Below are 22,680 nucleotides of genomic sequence, written 5' to 3' on the forward strand. Positions count from 1 at the left end.
AACCTCCGAGCAGAGAAGAAGACTCCGAAGCAGAAGAAGGAAGCGGAGCGTTGATCAGCAGGCCGCGACCCGCCACCACCACGGAGACAGTTTAGTCTCTAACAGAACAAAAAGGTTACATAACTACGACAACTGCGAGCTCATCTTCTCTGTGTGTGATCTACAGAGACGGAGCCGTCGAGACGAGTCTCTTCAGCATCACACTGCCCGTGATATTTTGACTTTGGCTCCTCATTTCATCAGATATCAGACGGTAAAGCATCAATGTTTGCTAACGGAGCTAACGGAGCTAGCTCGCTGCCGCGGAAACGCCGTGAACTTGTTTATGTTGTTAACGTTACTACTGTCAACATCTAGGAGCCACGATGCTTCAGATGGGTTCTTACTGATGTAGTTTAACATGTTTATCAACGTTGATAGACGCAGTGCAGTCAAACGCAGTGGTTAATTAGTAATAAGGGTCATTGGAGATGTTAGCTTCTCCAGGTGGCTGGTTAGCGTTAGCTTCCTGTTGAGTGCAACGCGTGTTTATCTGTTCTATTGCTATTAACATGTGTTTGAGAGCTTAAGAGTGGTATAGTCAATTAATCTATAACCAAGATTAAATGTGAAATTGAGACACATTTTAAGGAAGTTCAGGTGAACTATACGTCTGCTATTTATAGCAAACGTGAGTCTAGCGTTCATCCACTGGGTCTACATCTTATTTATGTTTTTGCACATATATAAAACTGCACAAAATCCAGTCAATAAAAACAAACAACAAATGTGTCAGAAGAGGTCAAGAAGCCACAGGCTTTATACAAACTGGAGAAAAAAATAAACAATAACAAGAAAGATCTAAGCTAATATAATAAAAAAAATACAACAACAAGAAGTACACAAAATGTGCCAAAAAACCTAACCAAACAGTGGAAAACAATCCAATAAAAACAATGAAATACATACAAAAAACAGTACAGAAAAAAAGAAAATATATCAAAAGATAATTAGACATCTTTAATATATAAAACTTCATGAAAAATCCAGTCGTTGAAAAAAACAAACAAGAAATGTGTCAGGAGAGGTCAAGAAGCCTCACAGGCTTTATACAAACTGGAGAAAAAAATAAACAATAACAAGAAAGATCTAAACTAACATAATTTTAAAAAATACAACAACAAGAAGTACACAAAACGTGCCGAAAAACCTAACCAAACAGTGTAAAACAATCCAATAAAAACAATGAAATACATACAAAAAGCAGTACAGAAAAAAAGAAAATATATCAAAAGATAATTAGACATCTTTAATATATAAAACTTCACAAAATCCAGTCGTTGAAAAAAACAAATGTGTCAGGAGAGGTCAAGAAGCCTTACAGGCAACCCCAGGAGAAAAATAAACAATAACAAAAAAAGATCTAAACTGACATAATTTTTAAAATAAAACAAAAGTTAAACAACAACAAGAAGTACACAATGTGTAACCAAACAGTGGAAAACAATCCAATAAAAACAATGAAATACATACTAAAAAACAGTACGGAAGAAAAGAAAATAGATCTAAACATATCAAAAGATAATTAGACATCATTAATATATGAAACTGCACAAAATCCAGTCAATGAAAAAAATAAAACAAGAAATGTGTCGGGAGAGGTCAAGAAGCCTTACAATATATATATATATACAAGGGAGCTCCCCCCAACTCCAGGAGAAAAATAAACAATAACAAAAAAGATCTAAACTAAAATAATTTTAAAAATACAACAAAAGTTAAACAACAAGAAGTACACAATATGTGCAGAAAAACCCTAACCAAACAGTGGAAAACAATCCAATAAAAACAATGAAATACATACAAAAAAAAGAAAATATATCTAAACGTAAAGATAATTAGACATCATAATTAAATGTGATGATAATTTCCTTTTAAAATGTTCTAAGGATAACGAGCTCTTGATAGCATGTATTTTGGTGTTCCATATTTGTACACCATGATATCTGAGGGAGTAAATTGACCAAAACAGTCATTGTTTACGGTTATAACTCCTCTGACTAACCTCCCAAACAACAAATCTGGCTCAATTATAAGGTGATGTGAAAGCTGATTAACAAATAAGACATTTCTGTTGGTCAAACCTTATTATGTAGCCGCATAAATCCTCAACCAGTCTTATCAATCTAAACTTTATTACAATCATCATATACAAACATGAAATTTAACCTGTGCATTTAACCCATCCTAAGCATTTAGGAGCTGCTTTAAACTGGTAAACGCTATAATGAAGATCCAAGACTCCTCTACTTTTTGTTTTTTTGTTTTTTACATTTAAACTTTGATATTGCAATATATTGTTATTAATAGTTTTTTATTTGTTTGTTTGGTTTTTATTTACACGACAAACATTAATTACTTCTTTATTTTCTTCCATTTACATGCATGTTCTTTTTAAATATTTATATATTGTAATTTGCTTAATGAATTATATATATGTTTTTGTTTTTATTTTGTTCTTTTTTTTATTTTTATTTATTATTGAATTGGCGCTTTGGCAATATTGTTCACCTGACAGTCATGCCAATGAAGCAAATTGAATTGAACTGAAATTGAGAGTATCAGTGGTGGTAGCTGTAGTGGAAGAAAGCGTGTGCCAAACTGCTCCAAACCGCATTATCCAGTTTCTTGTTTTCACTCTCAGTAATTGTTTCCTGTTTTGTAAAGGTAATTGTTGTTTACTCTTTCACAGGATCATCATGGCTGATGATTTTGACGTCGAGGCCATGCTGGAGGCTCCATTCAGAAAGGTGGGTTGCAGATTACAGAGATATGAGGCCTGTTTCACTGTTATGATTTTACTCTGTTGAGTCCTTTTTATACATTTGCTACTGTGACAAAGTTTACTTGAATGTTGTGTGGTGTAATTGAGTATTTAAAACGCAATACAGAATTATAAATAAATCCACATCTATCTCTCTTTATAGACTTCCCTAATGATATCTCACCTCTACTCCCATGAATTCATCTTTGATTCCACTGTGAACTGTGAAAAAAAGGAAGGTAGTTATTGTGCATATACTGATGTACTGTGGTTCACCTTAGGACTAAAAGAGATTCAACCTAGAACAGCCAATCCCTATTCGGTTGCAACAAGGTGAATGCCAATGGTTGATAAGCCCATCTTTACCTGTCCAGCAAAGGAGGCAGTATTCAGATTTACAATCTGCATGCCATCACTGTTTCTGAATGTGTAGTCTTATATAATCAGTTTTAAACCCCAGTTCTGAAATGTCTTCTTATACTGTGTTGCTTTGACAAAAATGTTTCACTCTTGTCTCTTGAAGTAATTCAACTTTAACCAATTTGTTTTTTTAGATAGAATCATGTATGAAGTTGTGTTTAGAAAAAATAATTTCCCCAAATGAATAAGGGATGAATTGTGTTTCTGTTTTGAATCCAATAGTTGTAGTATGACAACAGTATGCTTGAAAATGCAGATATTGCAGTTGTGGAGCTTCATTGCGCGAACACATGAGCCATGTCATGATTTTATGGCAAAATACAGGTGAATTGTTAATTTATCTTGCTAGTAAATATGAATACTGCCTCTTTGCCATAGTCAACTGTAATCTGAATCAGCATCTTGATTTTGCATGCTACACGATACCACAGATATTGATATATTACTAGAATGACTGTAAAATAGTAGTAACTTCATTTCTAGCATCATTGTATTATATAGTGACTTACTTTTCAGTATTGAATAATTCCTTAAGTCAAAAGGTTGGAAATATTACTTATAATATCATGCAAACTAAAGATAATGGCAGTGTAACACGTGGCTGAATTGATGGATTTCTTTCTTTTATTTTTATTTATTCATTTATTTTTCTTGGGCGTCAATATTACTAAGAAGTGTGAATCCCTGTTTGCTTCAGGGCAAGATGTGTGACAGAGGTGGCATCGAGCTCTTACAGTCCAAGAACGAAAATGGGTGAAGATCACTGGACTGACACCAACCACACAGGATCTCTTTTAGTGGTCGTGGGCCATGCGTGGTCACATGATTAGGCACAAATAGTGGCATTGGTACGACCTATAAGACGGGGGGAATGGTGGAGATGATCTGACTTCTGCTTCCTGAACTTAGCTAATATGTTGGACACTCTCCCTTAACTTTGCTTTGTTGCATTAAGTACTGAGCAGCCTTGTAGAAAAACAGGAGTGGGATGGGAAGCTATTGGGGTGGTGGAAGGACACTGTCCATGACAGTAGGAAGTTTTGAAGTATTATTATTAATTGAATATATTCTGCATTTTCTCTTGTCCCACCCCATCCCCTTTACCTTGACGACTTGAAATGTTTCATCTACGTCCTCATGATGTTCTTCTATCAACCTTGCTTAGGATGAGATCAAGTCCTCTCATGCAAATGGACATGACGACCAAAACAAGAAGTAAGTCTTGATATATTATTTGGCATATTTTGGCTTTGTGGTTCTGAACTACATGTGGTTAATGAATTTAATTAAAAAATGTTTTTTCACTTTGTACGACGATAGCAGTGTTGTAACATGTTTCAGGAAAAGGAGGAGCCGGAGCAAGAGCCGAAGCCCCGGCTCTAGGAGGAGAAGGAGCAGGAGCAAAGACAAAAAGAAGGGTAAGAAGAGGAGCAAGAGCCGAGAAAGAAAACGTACCCGCAGCAGAGAGCGTCATCGCAGCAACTCCAGAAGCAAGGAGCGTTCTGGGCGGTACAGAGCACGCAAGAGCCCAGTGTATGTGACCTTTTATACTTGATGACTTATACACCCTGTGTCCACTTTATTAGGTACACCTGTGCAATCTAATGCAATCCAATGCAACAGTCCTGCGATAACATCTGTCTTCACAAAGCTTATAGTGTTCCGTTTGGGCGAAATTGTCCGAAATGTGTAAATTCAATTGTATGTTTATTATTGAGGTAAAGGTGGTGTGCTGGACTACATTATATTGAGGTGTTTAATATTTTTTTTGTCCTCCATATTCACATGGGGGCAGAATATTAGAAACTCCTCCCAATATAATGCAGTCCAGTACAACACCACCACTAACTACGGCCTCAGTGGTAAAACATTTAATTCATTTAACACCTCCTACGACAGTGTCAAGAACAATATAGGCATCATAAAAGTAGACTTAATAGCAACACATTTGTATTAAATTGCATAAGATTGTATGTGTACCTAATAAAGTGGCAACTGAGCCAAAAGCTAGTTTTTTTTTTGTATATTCGAACAAGTATCTAATATTGTCCTCAACTTTCTGCTTTGACAGGACACAATAATGTTCAGAAAATGTTGAAATTAAATATTTGTGTTGGAAATATCAGGTAGTCAAATAGGTATGCAAAGTTCCAAACTTTGTCATCGGTATATTACGAGTTGTTCATAGGCCTTTTTCACAGCAGACATTTTGACTTGTGATAGTGGGAGTAGCACAACATTAACAACGGCTCTAATCAAGTTTCCCTGTGAGTCATGACGGTGTGACAATGAGCCAACATGCTTTAAACCAACATCCTGAAACTAAAGCAACTAAATAGAATTCAGCCATCGTTCATTTTATTATTTACACTTGGGGTTTTTCCTACTGCGACGTGTGAAAATGTCTTCTGTGAAAAGTGCCTCTGTGTGGGAGAACCGGAGGCATTTTTCGATGCCGGAGCAGAAAATCACTTGTTTGCTGGTTTTTCCAGTAAGAGAACCGCAGTAGACGTCAGTGCAAACGTTGAACTACAAAGTTTGAATGCCCTCTTGTCATGTGTTGCTCACAGCACAGCATGAAACAAGCCAAAACAGGCCCCTGTATATTTCCTCATATACAGCATGTGCATCCAAAACCAAAGTAATTCTTCTTTATGTTTCAGCCGGAAACGTTCCAAAAGTCGGAGCCCCTTCAAAAAAGAGAAGAGTCCCATCAGGTGAGATGAATCTTCACATTACTGCTTTTTTTCCCCCTCAGGTCTGTCGGTACATTTCCTGATTTTGTTATAGCACCCTGAAATCCAGTGATTTTCTTCAAAATTCACTTTGAGGGTTTTACAGATCTTTTAAAAATGTGTTTTTATTCAAGAAACTCTGAGGATGCTATCGGGCCGTATAACAAAATCAGGGAGTAAGTCTATGATTTTTCCATAAGTATTTAAAAATTTCATCCATCATTTATTAAATCGTTTGAATGTTTGCAGAGGCATTCTTTTTTAACAGTGCTTTTTCTCTTTTTTTTAAGGCAACCAATTGACAATCTAACACCCGAGGAGCGGGATGCCCGCACAGTTTTCTGTATGCAGCTCGCTGCGAGAATCAGAGCTCGAGACCTGGAGGATTTCTTCTCCGCTGTTGGAAAAGTCTGTTTATTTTCAAGTTATTGTCACATATAATCCATCCAAGTCTGTGTGTATAACTGATCTCTTGAATCGTCGCCGTTTCCCTCTGTAGGTGAGAGATGTGAGAATGATCTCGGACAGAAACTCCAGGAGATCAAAGGGCATCGCATACATAGAGTTTGTGGAGGCTTCATCTGTACCTCTGGCTATTGGACTGACTGGCCAGAGGCTTTTAGGAGTGCCCATCATCGTCCAGGCCTCTCAGGTGGGTGTCTTGGATTATTTCTACCTGACCTGACAGAACATATTAAAAGCAAATACCTCCTTATTAAACAGATTTTTCAAATGGAAACTGATTTAACCCAGATAACATTTGGATTCGGACAAATTATGTATTTCTACGTTGATATACTTGATTACATTTCTTTCCACATGTAATTACAGGCAGAGAAAAATAGAGCCGCAGCCGCTGCCAACAACCTACAGAAGGGCAGTTCAGGTCCAATGAGGCTGTACGTGGGCTCGCTGCACTTCAACATCACTGAAGAAATGCTTCGGGGGATCTTTGAGCCTTTTGGAAAGGTCAGGAACAAGTTTCTCATGTAAATCATCTTTATTTTGACTCGTTTTGTAGACGCATTCATGACGATCCTCCTGTATTGGTGTGTTTTGTTTCTAAAGATTGAGGGAATCCAGCTAATGATGGACAGTGAGACTGGACGATCCAAAGGATATGGCTTCATATCGGTAATTAAAGCATCTTCATATCATTGACAATGCTTTGGTGTTTGCAGCTGGTTTGAGTCTAACCTTTTTCTGTTTCTTAAAGTTTGCAGATGCAGAATGTGCAAAAAAGGCCTTGGAGCAGCTGAATGGGTTTGAGCTGGCCGGACGTCCGATGAAGGTGGGGCATGTTACAGAGCGCTCCGACTCATCGACAGCCAGCTCGTTCCTGGACAACGACGAACTGGAGAGGACTGGCATCGACCTCGGCACCACGGGGCGTCTACAGCTCATGGCTCGACTAGCAGAAGGTTTGTATCATGATTCACGGGGATACGATGCAATATATTGCAATACTATAAGCAAGGCGATACATTGCAATATTTATTTTTTTTAATAGTATAATACTTTTAGGAAAACTCATAGTATAAAGAATACACCCATTTTCATGAAATCATTAAAAAGTTTATTTTTTTACAATCCTTATAACATTCAACATCATAGCACTACTTTTAAACATAATATTGCGATACTCAAGTGTATCCATATTTTGTTACACCCCTAGTATCGATCATACGGAGGCACAAACTTTACCCTTGAAAGAAATCAGAATCAGGTTTATTTCGCCAAGTATATACATACAAGGAATTTGACTCTGTTTTTTATGCAGCTCTCTCAATGTACTTAAACAGAATAGAAATAACAGAACAGAGAATACAATAATATAAATAAAATAAAGATCAAATGTCTATATACAAGTCAAGTGTTCGGGAATTATAAACAATACAAATAGTGCAAAGAATGAAATACTGGATGGATATACAGTACATGGAGTAGATGATTGTGTACAGCATGTACATGTGTAGTACTTTAAAGTACATTCCACAATTTTGAGAAATACAGGTGTCCACAGAGTCGTATAAGATCAATACAAGGACTGTCTTTTTGTTTTTTTAACGTCTTTGTGTTTCTAACTCGTAATCATTCAAGGTGTCAAATTATCGTGATATTATGGGTCTTAATTCAGTGCAGAACTCACCTACAGCTACCGGGCTCCATCGTCTTTTCATAAAACATGTCCTTGATAAAGACTTGATAACCCAATAGTGTGCTGCAGTTTTGTCGACACGCCGCACCGTGGGATTTGTGACGTTCACCTGGCTTTAAATACTATAACCCCCAATCCTACCACTGAATAGATTATTAAAAAGCTGAAATGATTTGCTTATTAACCGATTAGTCAATCGACAGCATAATATTCTTAGGTTCCAGCCTCTCAAATGGGAGAATTTGCTGCTTCTCTTAATCATATATCATAGTAAATATATTAAGTAAAACTAATACTTTTTGGGTTTTAGACAGCTTTATTTTGGGCTCTGGGAAGTTGTGATTGGCATTTTTTCGCTATTTTGATATCCCATGTTGCAGCTTTACATTTTTATGGCTATATGTGTCAAACTGTTCCTACCAAGCGGCTAGTCGGACGCCCAACCCTGATTCTCTGCATGGTTAACAAGACAACGTATGAGTAATGAGGCGTTAATATTTATTTTTTCCATTTTTGACTGCTGGGACACAGAAAGGATATTGATCTTCTTATCTAACTCTGCCTGTTTCCTAAATGTCACAACCTGTCAGTGGCACGAAGCAATCATAAGATTTAGTTTCTTAAATGAACACATTTGTCTCTCCGTCCACAGGAACTGGTCTGAAGATCCCTCCTGCTGCTCAGCAGGCTCTACAGATGACCGGGTCCATACCCTTCGGAAACATTTCTGCTGGTCCACAATGTGAGGGTCTAGATGATGGAAAACAATACACAAACAAACGTTTATTTATTAGAAAATTTCTGTGACAAATGATTTTTCTCTTTGTTTCAGCTCAAAGTTCTCAAAGCCAAGCCTTGAATCTCCCATCACAGCCGCTGGCCACACACTGCCTTCAGCTGTCCAACTTGTTCAACCCACAATCGTAAGGATATTATCATTTGGATAGTTTCATTTTCTTTTTCAAGTTTGTCTTAAATCAACACTGACATGCCCGTATGGACACTGAAAGAGTTTTTGGTTCTCCATAATTGTTCCTCCTGTCCATAACTGGCTGAAGAGATCTTTTCCTAAAGCGACTTCAGTGTAAGTGATGGAGAACAAATTCCAACTGTAGATTGTTTTGAGTGAAAATGCCTCACAAAGTTTAACCAAAGCGAATCTGAGGCTTTAAGCAGTCCGAGTAGAGCTAAATTCACACTACACAACTTTCAAAGTCGTCAGATCGCTGTGCTGTTCACACTACACAACTTGCTGTCTTGTAATCGGCAGTCTTGAAGTTTTCACACTACATGACTGACCGGCGTCAGGGAGGAATCCCTGATGAGGTCTCCAAACTACGTTTTGTCACAAAAACACACGCAAGAAATACACGGTAAATGACGTGATACAATAGGCGAGACACATTGCTAATGTTGCTGGCACTTTTATTTACAAAATAGCCTGTTTTCACACACTTTTTTTTTTTTTTTTTTTTTTGGTATTTATTCCTCTAGGTGCAAAAACAACTTTGCTCCGTGTTGTAAATGCAACGCATACAGTCAGTTCCTATTGTTACAGGCGACCCCTCCTCCGACAGGTTTCCCCTCAACCCGCTCTCATTGGCTGTAGCTTGTGGCTGGAGTCCCAGACATTTATCATGCTAAATATCTGGGATGTGTCTGCGTCTTTTGAAGAGTTCACACCTGACGCTCGAGCAGCGAGCCAATGGCGATTTGCCTCTGATCTGGGGCTATTGTCCGGGAGCTCCAAAAACTGACAGGGAGTGGAAAATCAGAGCTAAAGTTGTGTATCGTGAACTAGGCAGTAGACAAACCAAGTGGGTATTTTCTAAAGGTACAGTCAAAATGGTACAAAATTCCTACTTTGTTACGGACCTTCTGCTGCAGCTCAAAAAGAAAACCGAGTGGAGGCACAGAGGAAATGTTCTCATTAAAAACACTAACTTTATAAGATACCCACATTATTTGTCTATCACAAACGGCCGAGTCCTCATATTAGCTTCAGCCAAACTAACACAAAACAAGGACTGTAGATTTTGTCCCCATCTCTTGCATTTAAATTGCTGTAAGGGATTGTTTGCCAGTATGAACAGGAGGAACAATTACAGTAACCATTAACTTTCCATGTCCATATGGACCAGTCAGTATTTTAAGAAAAAAAAAATAATCTTTTAAAATCCTCATTTCAGGAATACCAACAATAAGACATTTTGAAGCCATTGTATTTTTTAACATTCCCACACTTGTTTTTTCAGGGAAAACGATCCCACCTGGGCCATCGAGATCCAAGATGATGTTATTGAAGAGTGCAACAAACACGGAGGAATTGTTCACATTTATGTTGATAAGAACTCTGCTCAAGTAAGTTTAACACTTCAGGGTCTGTTCACCCAAATAAAACAAATTCCACTTATCCCAAGTGGACCAAATGGGAAATGGTATTCATGTTCCTGTTGATTCACAGACTTCACTGTGGACAACATGGTAGAAAATAGTTTAAGAGGAAAACTGGATCCTGAGACATTTTTTGTAATCTTTTCTGTCTTTTTCCCGTAGGGTAATGTGTACGTGAAGTGTCCCTCAATACCAGCAGCGATGGCAACTGTAAATGCGCTTCATGGACGCTGGTTTGCAGGTATGCGATGATTCAATTTGGTTTTGAATCCTTAGAATATAACTGTAAAAAAAAACAAATGGAGAAATTTTTCCAGGTTTTAACAGTTTCTTGTTCTTTCTCTTCCAGGCAAAATGATAACCGCTGCTTACGTCCCCTTACCAACTTACCACAACCTTTTCCCTGATTCAGTGACAGCGAAGCAGCTTCTAATGCCGGCCCGTCGATAGTCTGAAACCTGCTTATTAAAAAGTCAGTGTAAATACATTTGTTTGCAGTCATGAAAGCGTCATTGAAACTGACGCATTGAAATTAGTTGGCTGTGTGTAATAAAAGTTGCCTCAAGTTCACGTGTTCACCATTGAATATTAGGCAGGGTTTTCTTTTTTTTTTCTTTTTTTTTTGAGTTGCTTTTCAAATTTTTCGTGGGTTTGTGTTGTAAACTACCACTGAGAAGTAATCCGCAGTTATCTATTGGTCTGTATGTTTTTAAATATTCCTGTCTTATCTGCTTGTTTAAATCAACAGTTTTAGACTTAAAATAAATCGCAAAGAGTTACAAAACTGTGTTGGGTTAATAGGCCTTTAAATGCCAAAAGTATATCAATGTCAACAATAATCCTTTGTAACTTTTTACAGCCATAATTTCATTTTTTGTATGAAGGCTCCCAATAAACTTTGGCAAATTTGACAATTCATTTTACGTTTTTGACGCCTTTATTTGGGAGTTTGTCGTCCCAGTGCTTTACAGAACACAGGGCAGAGCAGGGTTTGATTCCCACCCTCACATCGAGGCCCGGTCCCCGACAGTGGAGTGAGACGAGTCTCCTCCCAGGGTTTCGGAGATATACAACTGGGGGGTTATACAACAGAAAACCTGAAATTGTAACATTTTTCTGTATTGTTACAAAATAAATATAATAAAATGTTTGCTGGTAGAACCCTAACCTATATAATATATAACCCTAACCCTTACATAGACAATATATAACCTTACTACAACCTCTATTCAAACATGTGAAAATGGCGGCAGTTGATGCAGGAGCTTTTGTGGTGCTGAACAACGTACCTTATAGATGTAAGTTATAATGTTTCACGTCAGGCAGATATTTTGGCTCGTAATGGACGGGTAAAACCCGAAGGAGGCAGCAGTGCAACACAAAGGATGCCAGCTGCCACAAAACCCCGAAGACATTTTTGCAGGTAGCGAGCCGCGGTGAAATGTTGCGTGGGTCATTTCCGGTATTCGATTCGAGACGACCCTACCCCAATGAAATTCACGCACTACTCAAGTAAGTACAGAGTGCACACAGTGCACTACACTGAAGTGGACTTCAGGAAGTACATGGATTGGAACACACGGTATGGCGTTTTTCATAAAAAAATTTCGACAAACTATACTATTACTTTTTTACGATGAAATTTTATGACATACTATACAATGACTTTTTCATAAAATGTTTTGACATGCTATACTATGACTTTTTTATCATAACATTTTTCAACATGCTATACTATGATTTTTTTCCGTAAAAATTTTCTGACATGCTATACTATGACTTTTTTTCAACTTACTATACTATGACTTGTCACTTTTTTAGACTTTTTTTTAGTATGTTGAAAAAAGTCAGTCTAGTATGTCGAAGAAAAAAAAAAAAATCATAGTATGTCGAAAAAAGTCGTAGTACAGTATGTCGGAAAAATAAAAAAAAGTCATAGTATGGCAATTTTTTTTTTATTTTTTTAAATCGTAGTATAGTATGTCAAAAAGAGTAAAACAAGTTATAGTGTAGTATGGCGAAAAAAAGACATAGCATAGTATGTTGAAAATAGTGATAAAAAAGCCATGTATAGTATGTCAGAGATAGTCACACTATAGTTAGTTGAAAAAAGTCATAGTATAAAATGTAAAAAAAGTTATAAAAAAGTTATAGTATGTCAAAAAGTCATAGTATAGTATGTTGAAGAAAGTGATGTCATCTTATAGTCTGTTGAAAAATTTGATAAATAAGTCACAGTACAGAATGTCTATAAAATGTGATGAAAAAATTATAAAAAGATTAAGTACAGTAAGACGAAAAAAGTCATAGTATAGTATGTTGAAAATAGTAATAGTATAGTTTGTCAAAAAAGTAATAAAAGTCATAGTATAGTATGTCGAAAAAATGATTAAAAAAGTTCAAGTATAGTAAGTTGAAAAAAGTGATTACAAAAAGTCATAATAAATTATATTATGTTGAAATAGTCATATATTATGTCAAAAAAGTGTCAAAAAAAGTGATAAAGTCATAGTATATCAAAAAAAGTCAGTATATAGTATGTCAACAAAAATGATAAAAAAGTGATAGAATAGTATGTCGAGAAAAGTCATAGTATAGTATGTCAAAAAAATGTGACATGAATAAAAGTTATAGATTATTATGTTTGGTATGTATGGGGTTCGGCACACCAAGATGAGCCACTTATTTGAACAAGCGACACAAAGGTGCAATTTATGATTTACCTCAAGTGTTTTTACACTGTTTTTGTTGTTACAAAAGACTTCAAGGATGAAGACCAACAGGTTTGTTTTGCAAATTTACATCTGGTTGACCACCCCACCTCCATTAAAAAGCAGTGCACAGCCGCTTCCCTGATCTTTTCTATGGAACCATCTGATCAACTGCGTGGTAACAGGGACAAGTACAAGATGATGTACTGCTGCATTTCCCTTTTGTGTTACACAAATGACACAAGACAGTTTTAATGCAGGTACTGTGAACTTTATCTTCTAACAAAAGGTATTGCAACAACAAAATAATTTTAACTTTACAAATCTCTTTTTTATCAATTAACATTTTCCTTTTTTTTTTTCCTCTTTTTTTCAAAATTTTACTCTTTTTTTAATTTTTTCCCCTCCTCCAGAAAGTCGTTGACATCTAGAAAAAATAACATGGTTAAAGTCTTTTGTGGCAACATTTAATGTCTGCAACTCGGCACACTTTCTATGAAACACAGCTGTGCCGGATTCTTTCTAAACTATCGAATTGTGATCGTTACAAGGGATAGAATCTACCACAACCAAAGACCTAAACTTCTGATGTTATTGTCAAATTGAAAAGTAACAAACTCTTTCATTTAACCAAATAAGCAAATACTGTAACTTGATGCAGATATTTGCAAAACGTTTTGGCAGTGGGGAGGGCTAAGCACAGGTGATGTTTGTAGTAACTGTAAACCTTGAATACTGCATGTGTTATAAACAGTCAGTTTCTGTAAGGATCCATTCACTGTTGAAATGTCTCTTAACAGATAAAGAGCAGTTGTTGCTGACCTGAAAGGGCTCTTCACTTCTTAGGAGAGCATTCCCTCGCCTGGTGAGCCTGCAGGACAGCAATCGCCTCGTCCACCTGACCGAAGCAAAGGAAAAAGACAATGGAATAATTCAGCAATACCAGTCACATCATCGATACCACTCTCATGTCTGTGCGGTAAATATGAAACTACAGCCAGGAGTGGGTTATCTTAAGCTGGACTCAGACTACAGGAGTTTTAAAATCCTAACCGATTTTGAAATCGAGTTGCACCACACACACTTAAGAAGAATCTTCACAGATGTTCTTCTCTAGGGAGAAGAACATCTGTGAAGATTCTTCTTATCATGCACACACTAGTCACACAGTACAGGATATTATTAAGATTATCGTGCCAGAAGGAGCAACGCACCACCTCGTGATTTCAAGTGATCTCATGGGGAAGGAGTAAATGGAGACAGACGTGGTGCAACAACTGGCTGTAGTAATGATTTACAGTGAGAAAAAAACAAAAGCAGAAGGCTAAATGTGTCTAGATGAGAAATGGTTGGGAAGACGCGGTCAACACGGGTCGTCTATTTTTCAGCGAAAACTGTCGGTTTTTCATTGGCTATTGTGACCCCGCTTGGAAAGTAGTGACGTAATCAGCCAGATTTTAACTCCTAAATATCAAACATGTTTGAAATGATCAGGGCGGCCCCGATGAGTCTGCGAACAGTTCGGGAGGTTTAAGTCTGAATCTGTAAACCACTCACATTACCAGGTAATCTTGGCCGAACATTGGTACCGATAAAGGTCCCAAACAGGATTTCCACTCTGATTGTCGGGAGGGGTGGATCAGAGATAAATCGTCCCGAAACTCCTGTAGTCTAAACCCGGCTATCTTAGCATAAAGGCTGGAAAGTGATAGCCTGGCTCGGTCCAAAGGTAACAAAGTCTGCCTACCAACACCTCTAAACATCACTAATTAACACTTTATATCTCGTGAAAACAGACACCTTAGTTCTGGTCCGGTTCCTGTTCACACTGACTTTTTACAAAGGAACCAAGAGAGAAAAAAGATCACTTCCTGAACAGACACTAAACAAAGCTCTCCTAATTCGATAAACACTTACATTAATTCTTCACAATAAAAGTTCTGTTATTTTGCTATTTAAAAACTTTTATTATGAAGCAACAAAATCAGGAAATGTCGGGTTTTCATCAGTGGTAACTGCTGAAAGCTAACATGAAACCGTAGAATAAAGCAGATATCTGAAAGTACAAACAGGGACACACGAGAGAAACTAACGGGCAATGCTAGGATAAACACTGGTCTCTGATCTGAACCGTCCTAACGAGCACAAGTGCATACTCTGTGCCGACTTGAACAACAGAATTATACCTTGGAGTGCAGGGACTCGGGCGTCTCCAGCATGTGCAGCAGCTCCGAGTTGTCGATCTCCAGCAGCATGCCAGTGATTTTTCCGGCCAAGTTTGGGTGAAGGGAATGGATCACTGGGTACAATCGCTCCCCTATGTATCACAGCAAGGAGAGAGGATTAACAACCAAATACACAAGTTTCTTCAATCTAAATAAAAGAAGAAGAAAACAAAAAGCCAGAATTGAACGATGGCACACCGAGAAGCTGTTTCTGATCCATGGGTGGAGCTGCAGCCAACATCGAAGTGGTGAGCGGCTCGTGGCCTTGAATGTGCACTGGTTGCTCCATCACAGGTGCAGGAATAATCTGAAAACATCGAGTACAACAGAAAAACTGGATGTAAACATAACTTTGCTTACAAGAAGGTACACAGGGTTCAGGGCACCAGAAACTTCTGAAACACCCAACAGTGATGATCACGGTAGTTTCTGGTCCTGGGTGTGCAATGGGATTAGAGAGCAACAGTACAGTACAGACTACACTACCTGTATTCTTGTCATGGGTGCAGGTATAGTAATGACCTGCTGGACGTTTCTCACTGCAGATGAGTACTTGTACTGGCCGCTTCTGGTCATACCAGGCACGTCAGTACGCCCTCCTACAGTCTGGGTGCCAATGTTATCTAAATAAAGACATTTCACATGTCCGAATTTACCATCCACGTAACTGGTACATTTTAGAAGGATGGAGCTTATTGTGTAGTCAGACTTCTGATACTTACTTGTCTTTTGTGTGGAGCTTATGATGCGCGGCGCCTGGGTGGAGGCCTGTCTGACTGTAGCGATGGGGGTCGGTCCACGTCGGGGCACAGCGGTACCAACAAACTGGGTTGAGTAGGGGCCTAAAAACGGGGGGAGACGACATTTATACACATTGCATATATCCACATATTCATGTGAACATAAAACAAATGACCCACTCACCCTGCAGTCTCGGTGGTTGTCCTGTCCAACGAGGAACTGGTCTCATGTTGCTGACAGCATTGTGGTTGTAGAAAGAGCGACTGGGAGGCTGCAAGATAAATATTAGTTAATGGGGTTATATCGCAGGTCAACCTCTGAATCACGTTTAAATGAGGACTTTGTAATTATTGGCCAATGATAACAAGTGAACTGAATAGATAATTAGACTTGTTACACAGCACAACACATTCAAGCAGAATCCTAAATAAACTGTGAAATACGTCTATAGCCCCATTCAGACTGGATTTATTTCTCCAGGGGAGGTGGGGTGATTTTAACATTACCTGCTCTGGTCAGCGATTTTAATTCCATCAGTAATGCACGTGCAAGTATTTTTCACCCCAACTCCATAATTACAGCCGCCATTACCTACTTTTTTTGGCAAGCTCGCTAGTTCGCTGGCAATGTAAATTCCGTCCAGTGCAACACATTTTAAATTTTTCTTTTTTACACAGGAAGAGTTGCTTAAAAAAAATGTAAGCCATCAGGAGAGCGAGACCCGGTAAAAGCTCTTGTAATGTCAGCTACAGGTAGGTACTGATATTTACTATTGGATAGACCTTCTGAATGTCGACGTCTATTACAGACCACATCCTGTAATTTTCTGAGGATTAAAATGCCATCAAGAACGATGAGTTAAATGACCAAGGAGCACAGTGAATATTTTATTCCCCACCCCCTTCTGTATTGTTAATCCGATCCAAATTGGGTTTATGGCTAGGTGGGGGGAAATATATCAAAATAAATAAATACAAATCAGGGAGGTCATCCATCAAATCATCTAGTTGGTTTTTGAGAGTTACATTTGCTGCAATTTCCGATGTAAGAGAAGTGAAAGCATCACTACTAGAGATTTATTTTGCTGTACTAATCAAAAAAATTGGGATGCAATTGACAATTCTTTTTCTTTATGTAGCAATGAACTCAATTATTGAAAAGCAATCAAAAACCTCTAGTGATTTGCAACATGATGATTATCAAATTCCCTCTCTGTTGTCACTGTTCAAACATCAATACCTGTGGTACAGTCATGTAGTATCCGGCCTGCTGGTAAGAGTCAATGATCGGACTCGTCATGGTCCTCAAAGTAGCGAGTCTCTGCATGTATTTATTGGTCAGGATCGCTTTACGCTCCTCCCTCCGCTGAGCCAGAGCCACATACAGAGGCTTGGTTGCAACAATTCTCCCGTTCATTTCAGTCACTGCTTTGGTTGCTTCCTCAGGTGAAGAGAAACAGACGAAGCCGAAGCCCTTGCTTTGGGAGCCGTCTGTCATGACCTGCAGCAAACAGAGAAATGTTTAAGCTACTTGACATCAGAGATGTAGACTTGAGACGCAAAAATGAGGACTTCTGCTGTGAGACTCGACTTACTTGAGACTTTAATGCCTGAAGACGCAACTCTTGACTTCAAACTTGATGGGAAAAAAAGCTGAGGAGACTTCACTATGTGATGCAAAAATATTGAAAACTGACTAGTTGTGCCTTTTTGAGCTCTGACAAACTGTCAGGAATAATTAAGAACAGGACCAGGATGGCGCAACATTTCCATAACCTAATGCACATTTTAACAGTTGCTGCTGCTGGCACCAGAAAATTAATAAAATAAATAATTTAAACCTTGCAAAAGTGAACATAATCCTGGTGCACAAGTCACAGAAGTACTAGTTCCTGCTTTAAGAGCTCCTGTTTGTTTTTGTCAAATACTTGATGTTTTTATTTGTCTATTGTATTCATTTTTAGAAAAAAAATTTTTTTATGCCATTCACCATGTTATAACAAGACGTCAGATACTGAGCATACAAATGGATGTGGAAGTGGACTGTGTTGTGGGACTGGTTTGAGAAGTAGAGAAGAGAATTTTATCCTCCACTGTGAAAATGTTTTACTGCTCAACTACATTGTAACTCAAATTAATTCAAGTTCAAGTCGACCAGAGCGGTTCTTTCCTTCTGTGTATACTGTTTTCACATAGCAGCTCTAAGACAGGGCACTTCCTGAATACCTATGGCATTTTACACTGTATGAAATAGCCGAGCAGCTGGAGGACTTTTCCTTACTCATAGCTCTTCGACTCTTTCTTGGTAAGAGTGCATCTCCAGACGGAACAACAATACGGTTTAATTTGAGCCTGCATGCATGTTTTGTCAGTCTAACATTGTTGAAACAGAGCAGCTACATTGGTAGAGAAAGCATTAAGTTAGTGGACTGCCAGATTGTATTATAGTTTTAAGTTTTATTCCTACCTCTAATAAATCAATAAAATATCACAATGATTGTGACGCGTGTGTCCTCGCACATTTCAGTAAAGAAGGCCCGAGTCTTGTCTCATTACCTTGGCACTGGTGATGGTGCCGTAAGGGGCAAACTCCTTCCGGAGTCTCTCGTCATCTATGCCATCGTCTAAGTTCTTCACATACAGATTCACCCCCTGGAATCAGAAAGAGTAAAAAATGCTAAGTTTCATGCTTCCCAACCATTTTGTCCGTCCTTTGTTACAAATATATACAGATATACATTTCACTTTCCATTCCATTTTGCATAGTCCTCATATGAGTTTGTAAAGTGGCTCATCACCCTTCTGCATAAATGTCTACATTGCAGTGATGTTAGTAACCATCATCCGATGTCCGAGTTGTCCTGCATGTTGAAAGTCCTGGAATCGCTAGTCAATCAGCTGAAACCAGTACAGTACACATTAATCTGATTTGGGAAACATATAGTACAAACCTTCTGAGTTTTAAATATTAAAAAAGTTGACATTTTGGAAATACACTTCTTCACTTTCTTACCAAGGTTATTAGATTAGAAGATCAATATCACTCTCATGCCTGACAGCCAGGAGATGTTTGGCTTAGCTTAGCATAAATACTGGAAACAGTGGGAAACAGCTCGCCTGGCTCTGTCGGAAGGTGACAAAATCAGCCTACCAGCACCAGTTTGTTTAATCCGTAAAGAACAAGTGTTTCACAAAGGGTTCTGTGTCGGATCATTTTCTGTCCGGGTGCAGTAACTCTCAGTATATCTCCACTGGATGTCTGGTAACTTCACAGTGATGACGAGACACCAGGATATTTGGACAGATCCATGCTGGCTGTTTGTTCCCGTTTCCAGTCATTATGCTACGCTAAGATAACCGGCTGCAGCTAAGTTTGCGACAGTTGCAGCACTTTTTCAATAAAAGGTTTGAATAGATTTGTGCAGGCAGAAGACCAACTACCGGGATACTATTGACCCAGAGCAGCTTCTGGCAGTGACTGAGGTCAATTGTTTGTTTTTTTTAAATTAATTTATTAATTATATAAATTTTAATTTCCTTTTAGCAAAATGCTCAGTGAATTTTCCTCTGGTTAACTTTTTTACGAAGTGTATACTGTATGTCTAGGGCTTTTATTGTGAAAGGTAAGGATGGAAAGAGTGGATCTGGCATGTGCTGCCTTTGTCAAGGTTGAAAGGAGTAATTAACCTCTGTGTTGTTGTACACTATAGTGTACATATTGAATATGTCCGTTCCCCATAACGTGATTGGTTGATGCCTTAATTTGCAGTGCGAAAACTCAGAAAAAACTACCTTGTTCTGGATAAAAAATTGTCACTTTTTCACCACGTATTAATCGCGGTCTGTGTGAAAGTATACATGACAAAAACAACAGTTCGAAAAATTATATTGATGAGCAAATTAAGAGGTAGTTTTCAGACAAATATCAGCGTGTGAGCTAGACACAGCTGACTATGACTAATTACCAAGTTGCCAAAATGAAATGGACAATAAAGACAACACAGGGACAAAAGTTATGAATAGAAAAAACCCTAATCACTAAAACTGTAGGCTATTCAAAAACTATTAAAAAGGTTTTTTTTGGGGTTTAGTTACTCTTAAATGCCATTTATAGACATGCCTCCTTTCTCAGGCCTTTACATTGTGTCTACCAGCTCCTGGGTTCATTATTGGGAATATTGACAATACTTTATAGAATAAGGTCAGCAAGTATTTTTTCACAAAGACTGACACAAAATAACCCCAATTATTTATGTGGAAAAATGACAGCTCATGTTATCTTTGTTGTTATCAAATTTAAAATGATCTGCAAAGATGTCTATCCCCGTTAGTAACTGCTTTAAATTAACCGGAAGTGTGTTTAAGTTTTTACATTATTTTCTTAATTGTTCAGTGTCCCTGTAAGCAAAGCATTGCTGTGAAAGAGCACGGGTGCTCAGCTGAACTACCTTGTATAAATTAACGTCTATAAAAAAACATCCATTGTGAACACTACTGGACCTGCCTTTTTATTATATCTTTACAATTTATCTATAAACATCCATTATCGGTAACCGCTTATCCTATTCAGGGTTGCAGGGGGGGGCTGGAGCCGATCCCAGCCGACATTGGGCGAAGGCGGGGTACACCCTGGACAGGTCGCCAGCCTATTTTTATAAACGTTAACTCTAAATAGGTAAGAGCAAAACCATTAACAATGTCTTCAAATGACAATGCGCATATGCATACAATGCAGCAGCACCTGATAGCGCTGGATGCGGTCCTGTTTGATCTGATCAAACTTGCGCTTGAGCTCTCCCTGGCGCTCCAGGCGCTTCTGAGCCCGACCAACGTAGAGGATCTTCCCATTGAGCTCCTTTCCATTCATTTCCATAACTGCCTAGGAAAACAAGAGGAGCATCAATATGTTTAACAGATTCTAATATTGTGTTCACACCAAACGCGAAGCAAGTTTTTGCCTCGTGTTACTCACGCAAGTTTGGCCGGTGGATCATTTGTGTTAATTTGTGTCACTCGCGCTAGACGTGCCAGAGAGGAGGGTCTTACCTCCATGTAGATACCGACAGCGTTTCATCAACCATGGCCAAAATAACCACTATTGCTGCTTTGTACGTGTTGTGGAAGTCCCACATATATAAGAAAACCAAGGGGCGTTGTGTCTGGTTACATCATCCAACATCATCCAACATCATCCCCAGTGCTCTGCGAATGTCTCGAGCCGTATTCACATCTGAATTCATGCTTTGTCTCTGTATGCAAGACGACAAGCAAACAACTTTTAAAATGCTTGTATTCTGAATGTAGGTTGGATCGATCAGTGCTAGGCTATGCTAACATTGTAGCTGCTCCGTCAACGCTCAAAATAATAATCTAGGCATAAATACGGCAGTGACGTTATTGTATCTGGGCTGCAGGTTTGTGAGTCTCTGTCCCACTGTACACAAAACTCACTTAATGCAACTTTAAATCTTGAAACCAACACTCAAGATTCTCTTAATTGTGTGTGAATACAGTTATTGGCACATTGTTCTTTGCCAATGTAGTGAAATAAAAACAACTCGGCTGTAAGATATGGTCTTGAGTACGGTTCATGTGTACTCAGGTACGGTTTGCAGCAGGTGTGAAAGCCAACTGTACCAAATCACAGAAGTGGACTGCTATTTAACGCGAGTAACGTAAGCAGACAGCGAGTAGTTGTGAATGGGCAGGCTTTTTCCAACACCGCTGGTCTCCGAAATCTGTATATGCTCGCAGCATGCGCCGATCTCATCCTCTGGCCTGTACGGCCATGGCTGATAAAGCAGGAAGGCAGGCGAGAGGTTCCTTAAAATATAACCAATAGCAGGCATTTGGGGTTGGGCAATGTTTGTTATTTTACTTAGCTAATTTAATGGTCTAAGAAGAACGAGAGCCGCTCAGCGGGCAGAGAAAGAGACAGCGGGGGAAACAAAGTGTAGAGCGGCATATTTTCTCGATGAATTAAGGGTTTATTTCGACCAAACCAGAGTTGATGATTGTTGGAAAGACTAAACAAGACGGTTTTGGTGAGTTTTATTTTGTTTGTCGAGTTTGAATGAAGTGTGTTTTACAATGCTCTGCCGCTAGAACCGCTGATCTCAACATGAACAAATACACGTAGGTGATGATGCAAGTGTACTCGGGTATGGAACAACATTACTAATGTGAAAGCTGAGCGGCGGGAGCTTGGAGAAGGGGGGCAATCGTACTCGGGCATGGTACAAATCAATCGTACCTAATATGAAAACGCCCTTAATGTCAGTATAATGAGCTGCTACTGTTGGCAGGTATCAAATCTGGTGAAAATAGAAACTTGGCACACACTACCTTCTGAGCATCCTCGTGGTTGGCGTAGTTCACAAAGCCAAATCCTCGTGAACGGCCCCTCTCATCCTTCATCACCCGAATACTGAGAGTCCTCCCTGAGAGTTTGAGCACAAAACAGTCTGTAACTATCTGATATGCAAAGTGATAGT

At 38.6% G+C, this 22,680-nt stretch overlaps 2 protein-coding genes across 13 annotated transcripts in view; one reads left to right on the forward strand and one right to left on the reverse strand.

Annotated features, from left to right (window-relative positions):
• Positions 1-11,428, forward strand: LOC119490474 (RNA-binding protein 39-like). Of its 10 annotated transcripts, none has more exons than XM_037773896.1 (17): positions 1-253; positions 2,732-2,789; positions 2,967-3,038; positions 4,389-4,438; positions 4,544-4,756; positions 5,887-5,940; positions 6,093-6,134; positions 6,249-6,366; positions 6,458-6,610; positions 6,790-6,927; positions 7,027-7,092; positions 7,175-7,379; positions 8,769-8,858; positions 8,949-9,039; positions 10,372-10,477; positions 10,673-10,751; positions 10,860-11,428. In XM_037773896.1, exons 2-17 carry the CDS (start codon positions 2,739-2,741, stop codon positions 10,958-10,960), a joined length of 1,629 nt encoding a protein of 542 aa, XP_037629824.1. In that variant the 5' UTR covers positions 1-253; positions 2,732-2,738; the 3' UTR covers positions 10,961-11,428. The 10 variants fall into 10 exon arrangements, with proteins under 10 accessions (XP_037629824.1, XP_037629827.1, XP_037629826.1 ...); XM_037773898.1 differs by having other exon boundaries at positions 2-253; positions 4,565-4,756; XM_037773897.1 differs by having other exon boundaries at positions 15-114.
• Positions 8,724-22,680, reverse strand: part of pabpc1l (poly(A) binding protein, cytoplasmic 1-like) — a 20,527-nt gene continuing 6,570 nt past the window's right edge. For 2 of the 3 annotated variants that reach the window (XM_037773895.1, XM_037773892.1), the window contains 11 exons: positions 22,532-22,626; positions 20,928-21,065; positions 18,743-18,838; positions 17,427-17,687; positions 16,371-16,458; positions 16,169-16,288; positions 15,933-16,069; positions 15,645-15,753; positions 15,408-15,538; positions 14,044-14,119; positions 13,471-13,648 (listed from right to left, as the gene is read on the reverse strand). In XM_037773895.1, coding sequence (XP_037629823.1) covers positions 14,057-14,119; positions 15,408-15,538; positions 15,645-15,753; positions 15,933-16,069; positions 16,169-16,288; positions 16,371-16,458; positions 17,427-17,687; positions 18,743-18,838; positions 20,928-21,065; positions 22,532-22,626 — 1,238 coding nt within the window. In that variant the 3' untranslated portion in view covers positions 13,471-13,648; positions 14,044-14,056. Of the gene's footprint in view, positions 8,867-13,470; positions 13,649-14,043; positions 14,120-15,407; positions 15,539-15,644; positions 15,754-15,932; positions 16,070-16,168; positions 16,289-16,370; positions 16,459-17,426; positions 17,688-18,742; positions 18,839-20,927; positions 21,066-22,531; positions 22,627-22,680 lie in introns of those variants that run through there. The other variant, XM_037773894.1, reaches the window with a different exon arrangement.

Source organism: Sebastes umbrosus, chromosome 6 (assembly GCF_015220745.1).
Source record: "Sebastes umbrosus isolate fSebUmb1 chromosome 6, fSebUmb1.pri, whole genome shotgun sequence".
Lineage (NCBI taxonomy): Eukaryota > Metazoa > Chordata > Actinopteri > Perciformes > Sebastidae > Sebastes > Sebastes umbrosus.

Excerpts from the sequence above, each read along its gene's own strand:
- LOC119490474 (XM_037773896.1), top strand. The coding sequence starts at position 2,739 with ATGGCTGATGATTTTGACGTCGAGGCCATGCTGGAGGCTCCATTCAGA. Across the intron at positions 5,941-6,092 it reads AAAGAGAAGAGTCCCATCAG|AAACTCTGAGGATGCTATCG; the intron begins GTGAGATGAATC and ends TTTTTATTCAAG. Across the intron at positions 6,135-6,248 it reads CCGTATAACAAAATCAGGGA|GCAACCAATTGACAATCTAA; the intron begins GTAAGTCTATGA and ends CTTTTTTTTAAG.